This window comes from Mauremys reevesii, linkage group 9 (assembly GCF_016161935.1).
Source record: "Mauremys reevesii isolate NIE-2019 linkage group 9, ASM1616193v1, whole genome shotgun sequence".
Lineage (NCBI taxonomy): Eukaryota > Metazoa > Chordata > Testudines > Geoemydidae > Mauremys > Mauremys reevesii.
Window position 1 is genome coordinate 7,289,861 of NC_052631.1, and position 12,884 is coordinate 7,302,744.

General features: G+C 50.8%; 1 protein-coding gene across 5 annotated transcripts in view; it reads left to right on the plus strand.

Annotated features, from left to right (window-relative positions):
- Positions 1-12,884, plus strand: part of DVL3 (dishevelled segment polarity protein 3) — a 44,316-nt gene that overhangs the window by 19,235 nt on the left and 12,197 nt on the right. For all 5 annotated transcript variants that reach the window (XM_039487560.1, XM_039487561.1, XM_039487562.1 and 2 more), the window contains exons 2-3: positions 8,274-8,343; positions 12,280-12,401. In XM_039487560.1, coding sequence (XP_039343494.1) covers positions 8,274-8,343; positions 12,280-12,401 — 192 coding nt within the window. The remainder of the gene's footprint in view (positions 1-8,273; positions 8,344-12,279; positions 12,402-12,884) is intronic.

Consider the following 12,884-nt stretch of genomic DNA (forward strand, 5'->3'; position numbering starts at 1 on the left):
TTGATGGCTTCTCTAAACATTGTTGTGGGGGTGGATGCCAGAGGTGTCTGCTGGGCAGGGCAAAATTAATTAATGTGGAAATGCCTCTGTGTCTCCTGCAGTTTTCTCCCCAGCTTCCTGTGTCTGTTTGGACTGACAGGTCTGTGGCGCTTGTTTGCAGGGCAGCTCCTACAGCCAGATGGTTACTCGGCAGCTTGTAGAGATCCAGGTGGGAGAGGCCGCTGTGAGTCTTTGGCTTAATTTGATTTCTGGGCCTCATGCTTAGTTTAGTTGGTGCTAGACAGGCTTCTGAGGTCAGTTGGTTATTTCCAAATCCTGTTCCTTCCGCATCCCTGGGCTGGATCAACACTCAGTCCTGGGTGGGGTGGGGTGGCATGGAAGTGGGTGCCCTCTTCACTGAGCACGAATCCAGCAGGAGCTGAATGTCTCTGCCAACTCCAGCTTTGGGACATAGGGCCTGAGCTGGTTTCTTTTCTAATCATTGAAAGGGCCTTTCTAAGGCTTGAGTGTCTGTCTAGGGCAGAGAAATCGTAACAGGAACCATCTTATTGTGTGTACGGTGCCTAGTTTGGTGTGGCCCCGATCCCTAACCAGGACCTTTACACTATAATAGTAGGTGCCTTGACAAGGCCTCATGACTGCAGTGATGTGGAGCGAGCCAAAGGAGCTCGTTAGGAGCAGGGAACTGTAAAGAACCTGCCCAGCGGTGACAAAGGAACAGTGAATGACCAAGGCTTCATTGAAGTGCTCAGCCCCTTAGGCTGGGGAGAATTTCACGCCCCCTTTGCCTGTTCTCAGTTTGAAGGAGCCATGAGTAGCCTTGCTGGGAAAAATTCTGCGTAACTGATTCCTTAGAGTCCAAGGTCACAAAGGATCATTGTGATCTAGTGTGGTCACCTGTGTAAAACAGGCCACAGAACTTCTCCACGGTAATTCCTTTTTAATACAGCATATCTGAGAGGGCATGGGAGGGAAGTTTACAGTTGGGTATGCGCATGTTCAGTCTTTTGTTCCTTCACTGACTCCATTACTTCCCTTAGTAATAGGAGCACCAGGTGGTGAGACTGTTGAGTTGGCAGGCCAAAAATGGCAGGGCCTGGTGATGTGCTTTAGTTCCTGGGTGTGGCTTTCCCTGCTGCCTCTGTGAGCAAGCAGTGAAACAAAACGTGCTCTCTGAAGACTCCTTGTAAAATTCACTTTATGACTTATGCAGGAGAACAGATGACCGGTCCCTGCTATGGCACTGTGTTATTGTAGGGTCCCAGTTTAGCAGATCAGTTGCTTTACAATCCTTGCTTCCCAAAAACCTCAAACGAAGGCAATTGTGTGATGAAGTTCTCAGCAGCACATTGGGACCAGGTGATGGAGACACTTGAGGACAGCCGGGGTACAGTATACTGCCTTCTGAGAGGGAAGGCTCAAGGGAGCTGGAGTGCAGTTGAGTCTGTAAGCTCCTTGTGCGATGAAATTGGAATGTCGAGGAAGATATTGCTCGGGGGAGCTTGGGAAAGGAGTTTGAAGGAAAGGTGACAATCTCATCTTGTGCTCCTAGAGCCCTTCTCACCCCTGCATGCCTTACAGACTTAGTGCATGTGCGTCTCCCAGGCATAAAATGTAGTTTAGTTGGAGGTTGTCTCAGTTACTTAAGTGGAAGAGAATGTTGCTCTTTCAAGGAATACAAATGTTACCTGAAAGTGCAGTCAGTCAACAAAACAGCCTTATCTCTGTCCTGGTCCCTTCCATCCCATACACCATCATGCACCTGCTGATGCACATGGGGTGAAGACATGTTGATGGAGTTTTTGATTGACTGCAGACTTCTCAAATCCCCTAAGCCTATCTGATGCATGTAGTTTGCCCCTGGAGATGAGGGCCTCTGTATCTGACACACAAGTATGATCGCTGGCATGCAAGCGCCCTGATTTGGGATCCAGCCTTTCAGAGGGTGATAACCCACGTACAACAGCGTTATGTCTGGGCTTGATCTCTGAGGACATTTCACGTTTGAAATGCCATCTTTTTTCAGGAATTGCCCTACATAATTGTCCTCATTAGGTGATCTCTTCTGGTAAAGAGATGTCACAGCCTGTTTCTTTTTGGCAACAGCATTTGGCCTTGCAGAAGAAACTGAGGAGGATTTATCTGTAGTGATAAGGGCTGCAATATTTTGGTATAAATGCACAGTTACTCTAGTTCAGAGGTAGGCAACCTATGGCATGTGTGCCGAAGGCGGCACGCGAGCTGATTTTCAGTGGCACTCACAGTGCCAGGGTCCTGGCCACCGGTCTGGGGGGCTCTGCATTTTAATTTAATTTTAAATGAAGCTGCTTAAACATTTTAAAAACCTTATTTACTTTATATACAACAATAGTTTAGTTATATATTATAGACTTATAGAAAGAGACCTTCTAAAAATGTTAAAATGTATTACTGGCACGCGAAACCTTAACTTAGAGTGAATAAATGAAGACTCCGCACACCACTTCTGAAAGGTTGCTGACCCCTGCTCTAGTTATTCAGCACAATTAACCTGCATGGTGGTTGAGAGACCAGATCTGGTTCCTGCCCTAAAGAGCCTATGCTATAGATGTGGAGAGCTAAATCACATTTCAGTTTTTTAGTCACTGAAGCATGTGGTGGTGGTGTTAAAGTACAGGATCGTCTCCTGGTTTTCAGTTGTTAGGTGAGTTTTCATATTGGGGCAGAATTAATGTTATGTGGAGGATCTAAGCTGTGCACCTTGCTTTCTGATGTTTGGGCTTTTGTAATGTAAGGTTGCACTCAGCATGGAGTTCTTGCCTTTCTGGTGTTTGAGAAAATGCCACTGTTCTGTGAGGGGTTTTTCCTTAAACTAAATTAAGCTTTTTGCCTATGAATTGCCTTACATTTAAAAAAACAAACAAACTACTACTCTGATCTCACTATTCTGAAGTGTTTCCTGATCTTCAGCCTGAAACTGCCATTGCTGAATTGAATCTCCTAGCTCCCTGCCTTACTCTGAGGAATTCCTTTCCATCCTTGGTATTTACATGCCTCAGATGCTTGGGTGATTGAATTATTGCCCCATCTTCCCTTCTCAACCTCTTCCCCACCCCCCAAACGATGTGGATTTTGGATTTCTGATCTCTTCCCCAATAAGTGAGTCCCCGTGTGCTCTTGATAATTTCTGTGGCTTTTCTCTGAACTTCCTTCAGTTTGTCATTATCTTTCTGATAATGAGGCTTCAGAAGAGAACCCGATTCTGGATGGGGTCATCCCAGAGATGCTCTGGAGGGAGTCTATCCCCTTTGTGCTCCAGGATATTGCTGCATACACAGCTCAAAACTGCATATCCGGAGCTGGCTACTCTCATCCCCAGGCTTCTCGAATGCTTCAGGGTTTCTCCTTCCCACTGAATCTCTCTCTCTGTTGCCAGATGCATTAGCTTTCCTGCGCATCCCCCGTAGCCAGTGGGCCCTGTCTAGGAGAGCCCTAGGCTGGAGTGACTCCCATGGCTCCCCCATAGCCAGCACTGCTGTGCCAGCGGGAGGCACTGCAGGGAAATGGGAGAGGCTAAGACTCAAGCAGCTGCATTGGAGGCTAACTGGAAGTGGCTCTGGAGCCCAGGGGCTCCATCAGGGAGGCAGGCCAGCGGTCTCCAAGCATGTTTGATTTCAGCTGCCTTCTCTCCCCCTGCCCCATTCCTGCTACCTTCCCCTCACCCCCATCCATCCTGCTGTAATATATGAAATCCCCTGGGCTTGTGAGCCTGGGATTGGGTCTCTCTGGAGGACGCTCGGCACTCCTCTCATCCATGGAGTGATAAATCCCAGCCTTTCTGCCCCAAAGCTACTAGCCTGCAGGAAATTCCCTGCTTGGTCACCTCGGCGGGTGGAGGGCGCAGCCTGGAGGGTGGTGTTGGGGAGGAGGGAGAAGGCTGCAGGAGGGTAGGGGTCTGATGAGGGCCTGAGCTGGCTTCCTCGCCTCCCTCTCCTCACAGGCTGCCTCTGCCCCTCCCCCACCGGCATGGGAGCAGATGTGCTGCTTGTGTGAGCGTCTCAGCAGACAACTGTTTCACGAATACCCAGCAAACCCAACCCTGGCTCCTGCGGCCGTGGAAGTGTCCCCCCCTCCCCCAGCCTGGCTCCATGTACAATCCGCCTCCATGTCACTGGAGGATGGAGCCTGAATCATCCGCCCACTCACCCTGCCTCCCCCGGACCCCTCCTCCTTCCCGCAGGTCCCTTTGTTGGAAAATGCAGCACAGAGGAGTGAGGCACTGTGAGGAACACTGCCCAGGGGCCAGGCCCTGTGTGCAGTTTGCGTGTGGTGTGCTGCTCTGCCCACGGCTGCTGCGCTCCAAGTGCCTATGGGTCAGGTTGAGGCACAGTGGGTGCAGTTTGTGCATGGCAGATTGCTGCAGAAGGCAATGCAATGCGCTGTCGTAGCCCACTGAGGGCCAGGGTATCTTCGGTCCTCTCACACCTGGGTCTGTGCTGCCACGTACTGACCACACACCACGTAGGTCGCTCTTCGGGGATGATATGGAGGGATGATGGCCTGTGAAGAATACAGATCCCATCTGGAGCAGTGTCCCAGCCCTGTTGACTGCTGGGCTCGGTAATCTCTGTGGGCTGCAGAGCCATTGCAGTCTGCTCTGTGTCATGTGGCCCATGCCACGCTCAGTTGGGCAGGATTAGGGCTGCCCAATAATAGCTAGGAGTTCTCATCGGATGGGAGAGGATATCATTTCTCAGCACGCTCCAGAGCTACCCAAACCTTGCAGGTGTGAGGCCAGCCTGCCTTGTGCACAGCAAACCAGGGGTAGTTCTCCTGGGATCAGCGTTGGCCTGGCAGCCTGCTGGGCTCCACAGGGCTGCCATGGCTGCCACTAGGTAGAAGGGTCCTTAGAGAGTCGAGAGTGAAAAGCCACTTTCAGTCTCACCCGGTGTTTTTGGAGCCCTGGGGGAAGAACCCCACCAGCTGAGGATTCGGCCCCAGGAGGTATGTGGCCCTGTTCCTCTCCATGGCTTCCTCCAGGGTTGTCCTGTGCAACCTATTGAGAACAGATGTGGCATTACGCACGTGGGAGGCTCCCAGCTGAGGTGTGACTGACCTGGGGTAGCGTGAGGTGTAGAGGGGAGGAGGATCTTAGCTCAGGATTGAGAGGCATCAGCAGATCTATGGAGTGGAGAGGCTAGGGCTAGACTAGCATGGGGAGCTGTGCTGACAGGATTGACAGGCGTCGGCAGAACTGGGAGGGGTGAGGGGGATGGTCTTGCTCAGCATGTGTCTGACTAGCTCACTGCTATCAGGTTTTCCTCTGGGGATTCTAAATATGTATTCATTGCACACTGGAATCCTGGTGGTGAATACATGATAAATAATGCAACATGCATGCTAGGAGCAGGTTATGGAGGGAAGTTAGAGGGGTAGATTGGGAGGAGCTTGTCCATGTACTATGGGGAAGAAATCTTCTCCCAGCACCAATGTGAATCCTGAAAGGCCTGTTCCTGTCCTGGAACAACTGTGTTCCTTCCGTTTCTCTGTGGGAACATGGGGAGCAGATCTCTGGTGGGACATGCCATCTGAAATTGTGGGGTCTCCCCTATCACCCCTGGGTGGCTGTTCAGTCCTTTCCTGGCTGTTGGTCACGTTGTCCTTGCCCGTGGGTAGCACTGCCCCCTTTGCCTGCATTTGGGGCTCTGTGCCCCTCAGGAAGCTGCAGACAGTACTGGGAACTGGCTCTGCCTGGAGCTCTCTCTAGGAACTGGATGGAGTCCAGGCTGCCTGTGTCAGTCTGAGTGGATGTTAGTGCTGCCAGGCAAGGGGGGGGGGGTGTTGGGGGAGCCTTCCAGCAAGTGAGACGGACTGGCTTGGGTGCTGAAAGAGACTGGTGTCTCCTCAGCAATGTGCCAGCATTTGACACTTGCTCTATGGAGCAGAGCCATGCCGAAAGTGTCAGTGGAAGACGGCACAGACTACAGGAAGGAGCATTAGGCTGGCAGAGTTTTAATCCTGGGTTTGCTGCTGCCTTGATGTGACCTTGGCTTGGCTACACCTTGGAGGAGGAAGGATTAATCTGCTCTGAGTGCTAAGTGTTCTTGCCCTCCCAGTCTGTGGATGTACCTTCCCTTGTACCCAAGGGACATTGCCTTCTGGGCTGTTGTGGAACTGAGATGCTGCATCTCTTCTCTTCCTCCCCCAGCCCCTTAGGCACCATTGTTTCTCTGCCTTGGGAAGAGATCATGACAATTGTGTGTTGACAACCAGTGGTGATCTTGAAATCTGTTTGGTTTCATTCGGTGACTCCCTTAATGGGAGCCTGTGGCACTGAATGGAGCAGCTCATATTGCGGGCAGGGTGGGGCAGAGCCTGTTCCTCAGATTTTGGCACGGAGCATTGTCCATTTACCTTTGGTTGCTGCTTTAAGAGTGTAAATGAAGTTTGCTGCCCTGATTTTGGCAGTTATCTGAGCACCTATGCTCCATGTCTCAGCGTGCTCTGCCTTGATCTAAGTGGCCAGGTTGCATTGCATGCTGGGATGATGGGTCACAGTCCAGGGAAGACAGCTGCATCCAGTTTTATTTTCTGTAAATTAGGGGCAGCCCTTAGACACCTGGGGCGGGGCTGACATGGTCCTTGTTTTGTGCCTTCCTGCTTTGCTGTAATAGTTACTTCCAGAGTGGAGTGATTTAAATCACTAATCTGAATCATGATTTAAATAAGCAAGCTGGAAACCCTGACTCAAGTTGAATCCTATTTTGCATTTGTACTTTTTAGTTCTTTTACTAAAGAAAGGTTCATTCTCATTGGTTGGTAGCTATTAAAACATATTGATTTGCAATTAAATATAGCCTTTTTACTAAATTATATATATATGTATAATATCTATGCACATATGCATTTATTTAAGCAATTATATAACTTAATATTCAGAATCTAAATTTTTACATTTTTTTTGTTAGAAAACAGTAAATGATGCATTTCTTATTTAGTAAATTAACTTCTTGTGTGTGATTTGTGTCAAACTACATTTGGATGGAGATTAGAATGCAATTAAAAATGCTCAAACCCAGCATTTTAAAATTGTTTTTATTAGCTGAATAAAATCACCTTAAATGTGCTGGATGCATAAATAGAAAAAGTCCAGTTATCAAAACATGTTTTGCATTTAAAACTGATTTGTTAAATGAAAGCAATATTCACTCTAGTTAACCAAGTGGCGGATAGTTTCTGGTCACTGTATGCCAAACTTTCAAAGGGGTTTTCAAATAGGTGCTGTTGTATTTAATCTAAATTAATATATGGGCCAAAGGTGTTGTCATAACCCAGTCACTGACCCACATTAAACAGTCTGGGGTTTGGTTTCTTTTAACCTTTTATTAAATAACGAATAAATTACAGCATTTGAAATATAAAGTATTAAGTGAGGCTTTCATTGTAACAACATTTCCTGCTCCCTTTCCCTTCAGTGGGATTTTGAAATCAACGAGAGTTGAATCAATGGGAATTAGGCACCTACCCTGCTTAGGTGCTTTTAAAAATCCATCTAGGTACCTCTCCGCATCTTTAGGTCCCTAATTACCTTTGAAACTCTGCCCTCGTGTCCCACAGGATTTTAGACATAGAGTGGCAGAGGAAAACAAGCTTTCCTGTTTTTTCAACTCCTAATCAGTTTGTCAACTCTGATGGACCAAGCCAAATAAAGCAAATATTCTCTGCACTTGCTAGCTAAACTGAAATCAACAATAATGGCTTTTCTGTACAACAGAAACAGGAGGTACTTACATTTGGAAAAATGAAGATAGCAGCATTGGCTCCATTGCAAATACTGTAAAAGCAGCAAAGAGTCCTGTGGCACCTCATAGACTGACAGACGTATTGGAGCAGGAGCTTTCGTGGGTAAATACCCACTTCGTCGGATGGTTACTTCCCTCCATTTGTTTCTCTCCAGGCATCTCCCTGCTCCCCCTGTTCTCTGGGCTCTGTTGAGATAGCTGAGCAGCTGGAGTCTGTACTGCCTCCAAGGCTTTTCCCACCCCATCAAACCTGCGATTGGCCATTTTTCTGAACTTGCAGTGGGGCCTTCTGCTGCCAACGCCATGGGGGATCAGAAATGACACTGCAGCCCAGCATGGGTGCCTCTGTGAACAGCAGGAGTTCCTTGTCCCCTCTCATCTCCTGCTGCCCCATGACCGATCTGATGGCTCAACCCAGAGGCTGCCTTCTGTGACCTTAACCACAGGCTTTGAGCCTTGTTGCTAACCTGTCCCATCTCTTTTTTTCCACAGGGTCGTGAAGGAAGAAATCTCAGATGATAATGCCAAGCTTCCCTGTTTCAATGGCCGGGTGGTGTCCTGGGTAAGCAGGCCTCTTGGCTGGATGTCTGTCTGTCTCTACATCAGACTCCACAAGCAGCTCTGAAAATCATCATTCCCATTGTACAGTGTTAGGTAGAGCAGTGGGACAGCTGTGCTTTGTACGGAAGAGGCACTAACTGTAGTAGGAACTGAAGCCATGCTGAGCTCCTGAGTGTCTGGGCTGAGGGTACCACTTCCCATCCTAGTCCTGAACCCCAGAACAAGCCTGTCCTGCGTTCCTCACAACCACTAGGAGACCGTCCTGGGGATACAATAGTTAAGAACGTGTATCAAGCGTCCTAGTGTAGCTGCTGCTTGGAGTGCTGCTCTTGGCCTGCCTAGGGTAACCAGTGTGCCCTGAAACCAGGGTCCGCTTTCCAAGTTCCACCACAGATGACTGTAGCAAAGGGTTTTAAGGGCTGGAGAAGAGGACTGGATTTGACTGTCGTGAAGACTGAAGGTACTGTCTGGGCAGCCATAGCAAGCTTCTCCCTCCATCCCACACCAGGCACATGCTCTCCCCCTTGCTCTGGAGGGGACCCCATCCTGGGACACGAGGGGAGTTCGGTCTCCATGGCCCACTGAGCCCTTGCCCTCTCTGCTGAGGCTACAGATGATGCTAGTTGGGATGTGAGTATCTGCCTACTAGGAATTAAACTGAAATCCAACAGCTCATTTCCCAGGGGCCACCCAGTGGTCCCCAAATGGAAGCCACCATAAGGCACTAGCGACCTGGGCCGGATGAGAGCTGATGCCTCCCAGTGCAGATAAATTACACACAGTCCCTGCCTTAAGGAGCTTACCATTTACTGTCAGACAGGGGACACCAAAACGTCAGTGGTGGGGGGAGGACAGCTGGGGAAGAAGGATGGGGAGCAGTAAGGTTAGGGTAATAGGAGACCAGCCAGTTGGGTGTCCAGGGCATGCTACATGCATTATCCCAGCTATGAGTATGTCTGAAAAAGGCACCCATGTCACTGGGGTTGAATCCTTTGTTTGTGTGTGCAGGGAATGGGGGCCTCTCTGCCGGCTCAGACACACAAACCGCTGGCCCTTTTTTAGTTGTTGCTGAACAGTTTGCAGTTCTCCATCTAGTGGCTTGCTGGGCACCTGCACTGCGCTGAGCTTGTCCAAGTCTCATCCGTCTCCAGTATTTATTGCAGCTGCATCTGTCTGCTCTGCTCTTCCCCTTCCCAGTTGCTTTTGTTCTTATGTGCTTGGTCAGTGGAGCCTGCGAGCCCTCTGCTCCCCAACTCAGTTTCTTTGCCATACTTCTAAACGTGGCTCATATGCATGCACAGCAGCTGGCTTCCCCTCCTGCACCCTGACGGATTCAGGGCCTGTGGCTGAGCAGTTTGGCCCGATCTACCTATACAGAGCCAGTCTGTGTTCTCAATGCCCCAGGCAGGTTAGCAAGTGATACTGCTGTAGCTGGGGCCTGAGTTAATTGGACTCCTTATGGGGCAGTCAGACACCTGGACTTAGCAGTGGCTTTCAGTCCTTGTGTGTTGTGGGCAGTAGCACTCGGCTCCCTCTGGGCGCAGCTGACATTCTGATGCCCCCCCTTGCCCCCCCCCGATTCCCCATCAGTTGGTAGCTTTGGGAGCTGTGTGGTCTGTTCTGCTGCAGCCAGACAGGCTGTAGTGAGGCTATTTCAGGAATCTAGTGCTAATTTTAGCAGGGGGGATTGAGTCTGCAGCCTTCACAGCAGCTAAAGAGGCAGGGAAAGTGCAGGAGTGTTACGAAGCAGTGACAGACCCTCGCCCAACAGGGGAGGGGGAGTTCCAGCCCGGTGCTGTTAGATTACTGCCTGGATCCAGCCCCCTGTCTGTCTGTCTAGTTATTTCTGTGGCCCCATTCCCACAGCGTCTAAATGGAGAGGGCCATGGGTGCCCTTTTCAGAACCTGTCCTCTGACGCTTCTCTTGTACTGGCAATTTAATCCTGAGCCGACCACACAGCATAACCAATCCCGCTTTCCGGGGCCTCCCAGCCTCTCACCCCACCTTCCTTTGCAACAAGGTTTTTGCTTGCTTGGGGGCTCATTGGAGCCAGACTTTGTTCAGTTCTCTGAATAACTGCAGTGCCCTCCACTGACAGAAAGCAGAGCTGCAGGTGGATTTTCCCCAGCTGCATCAGGAAAGAGAGGATATGATGGTATGAGAGAAAGAAAAGCCCAATTAGTTGCCAGCCAAGTCCCTCCTCTTCCACCCATGGTGATCTTTCCGGCACTGTGCTCTCCAGTGCTCTGTCTACCTGCAGTGGAGCATTCCCTGGGTTGTCCTGTGATCAGGCCCTGTCCCCTCCCATGGCTAGTGATAAGTAGAAGAACTGGGGCCCAGGTGGTCCAAGCAAGTAAGACCTGGGCCTGCCTTTGCTAGCCTGGTACCTCTCGTTTCCAGCTCTCTTGTCGTTCTTGCTCAGCCCTTCTCCAGACTTGCCCCAGCTCCTGTTCTAGGGCCAGTGCTGCACTGGGCCAAGACTGAGGCACAGTGTCAGAATCCTCTCCTTGGGCCTGGAGAGAACTCACTGCCAGTCCCCTTGCTGTCCAGCACAGGGAACATGCCACGTAGGAAACATGTTTGGGGGAGCCAAGCCAGCAATGGAAGGGTATTTATTTATTGTTTGTATTGCTCCAGTGCCTGGGAGCCCTAGTTGAGGACCAGGGCCCCAGGGTGCTAGGCACTGTACAAACACAGAACAGGCAGGCAGTCCCTGCCCTGAAGGCCATACAGGCTAAATAGAGCAGACAGAGGAAGGGGTAGAACACACAAGCAGAGGGGACAGTGTGATGGCAGCAAACGGCATGTTAGTTCTGTGATTTGTTTTTTCTTTTCTTGGTTGGTTTAGTTTGGGGGGATCAGCTAAAGGGAAGTGAGGGATGAGGAAGGGGAGAGAGAGAGAAGGAGGAGACAAGAGGGTAGGAGGAGTGATGCTGAGGTGAAGACTGAGGAAAGGGGGAAGGTTGGAGCAAACAGCCCGTCAGCACAGGGCAGAGAGAGTCCAGTGAATACTGTAGACAGTTGTCCAAGGAACCAATGGTCCCTGCTTTGGCTGCTTCTGCCTCTCCTGGCTGGCTTCTCTTTGTAGCTTTCTCCCTAGCCTACATGGCCTTGGTTTCTCTGTCTCAGAGGCTATTGATCAGCCCTTGTAGGAAAGTGACTTCTGATCACTACTCTCCTAGGCTGCGTTTGATTTAGTGACCTAGGTCCCCACCTCTCCTACAGACCAAGTTTGGGAATCATGCTTAAATGTGGTGCCAGCTAAACCACTTTCAAACACAGCTTGGCAGCAGCGTGGTGGGATATATCCAGTTAGAAACTACCTCAGCTGGAGCCATCTTCAAACAGCTCCATGACTTGTGTAGACCGTTCTGTCCTTTCCCCAACCCTCCTGAGCCAGCCAGTTCTCCCTGCCTGGGGTATGCTGGTGTTGGTGCCTTGGTGGTGATAGGCACTGTATCCTGTTCTCTGAGCCTGGGCTCAGGCGGTGGGTGGTTGTTTACAATAGTACCCAGAGGCCCCAGTCTAGATCGGGGCCTCGCTGTGTTTGGTGCTGTCCCAAAACACATACAATCTAGGTTACCTCATGGCCAGTCTAACACAATGTTGTGCAGAGCACAAAGCCCTGGTGCTTAGTTTCTGCTCTGGGCAAGGCACTGAGCCCTTCACAGGGCAGGTTACGGGCGGTGCCCACACCCGCTGGTCTGACTGAGGTAGTGGGTTTGCAGAGCACTTGGAAAAGTCAGGATGGAAAGCACACTGGGGGTCTGCTCCAGGGCTGGGCACAGCCCAGCCCTCCTCCTCCACCAGCTCCTAGGGGTTGGAGATATGGAAGCCGCAGTTGCTGCTGAGGCCAGTGTAGTTGTAAATGTCCCCCACGCTGAGGCTCCCACCCTGATCCTGAGCCGCTTCGTTCCCTTTCTCTCCTCTCTCCAGCTGGTGTCTGCGGAGGGGTCGCACTCAGATGGGGGGTCTGTCTGTGCCGATAACCAGCCGGAGCTGCCGCCCTCCATGGAGCGTACCGGGGGCATTGGGGATTCCAGGCCTCCCTCCTTCCAGTAAGTCATGTCAAGACGCATCTCAATGGGCTTCCCCAGGACAGGCTGTCAAGTGAGCTCTGAGCCGGAAGTGGCCACGTGATCCCATTCGTCACAAACCAAGATGGGGAGAGGGATGGAAGGGTAGGGGCTAACCAGCATGGTAGGGATGCAAGCTGGCAGAAGTGGGGCTGGGAATGGAGTGCTAGGACAGGGTCCCTTGGGTGGTGGAGCTGGGACTGGAGTAACGAGCTCTGGAGTTCTTTGGTCATTTGACAAGCGGGGCATGCTGCAAGCAGCAAGAGGACCCACACCACCTGCTGCTGTTGCTTTGATCTCCCCTTGCCCATCACACATTTCTTTTAACCATGGTACCACTGAGGGCTTGCCAGGGAGTGGGGAACTGCTCCCTGAACTGGCTTGCCTCTTAGCTCCATCCCAGTGTGGGACTCAGCTTGCACCCCCACTCCCCTGTCCCGTGCTGAGGCTGTGTGCACTCTAAGC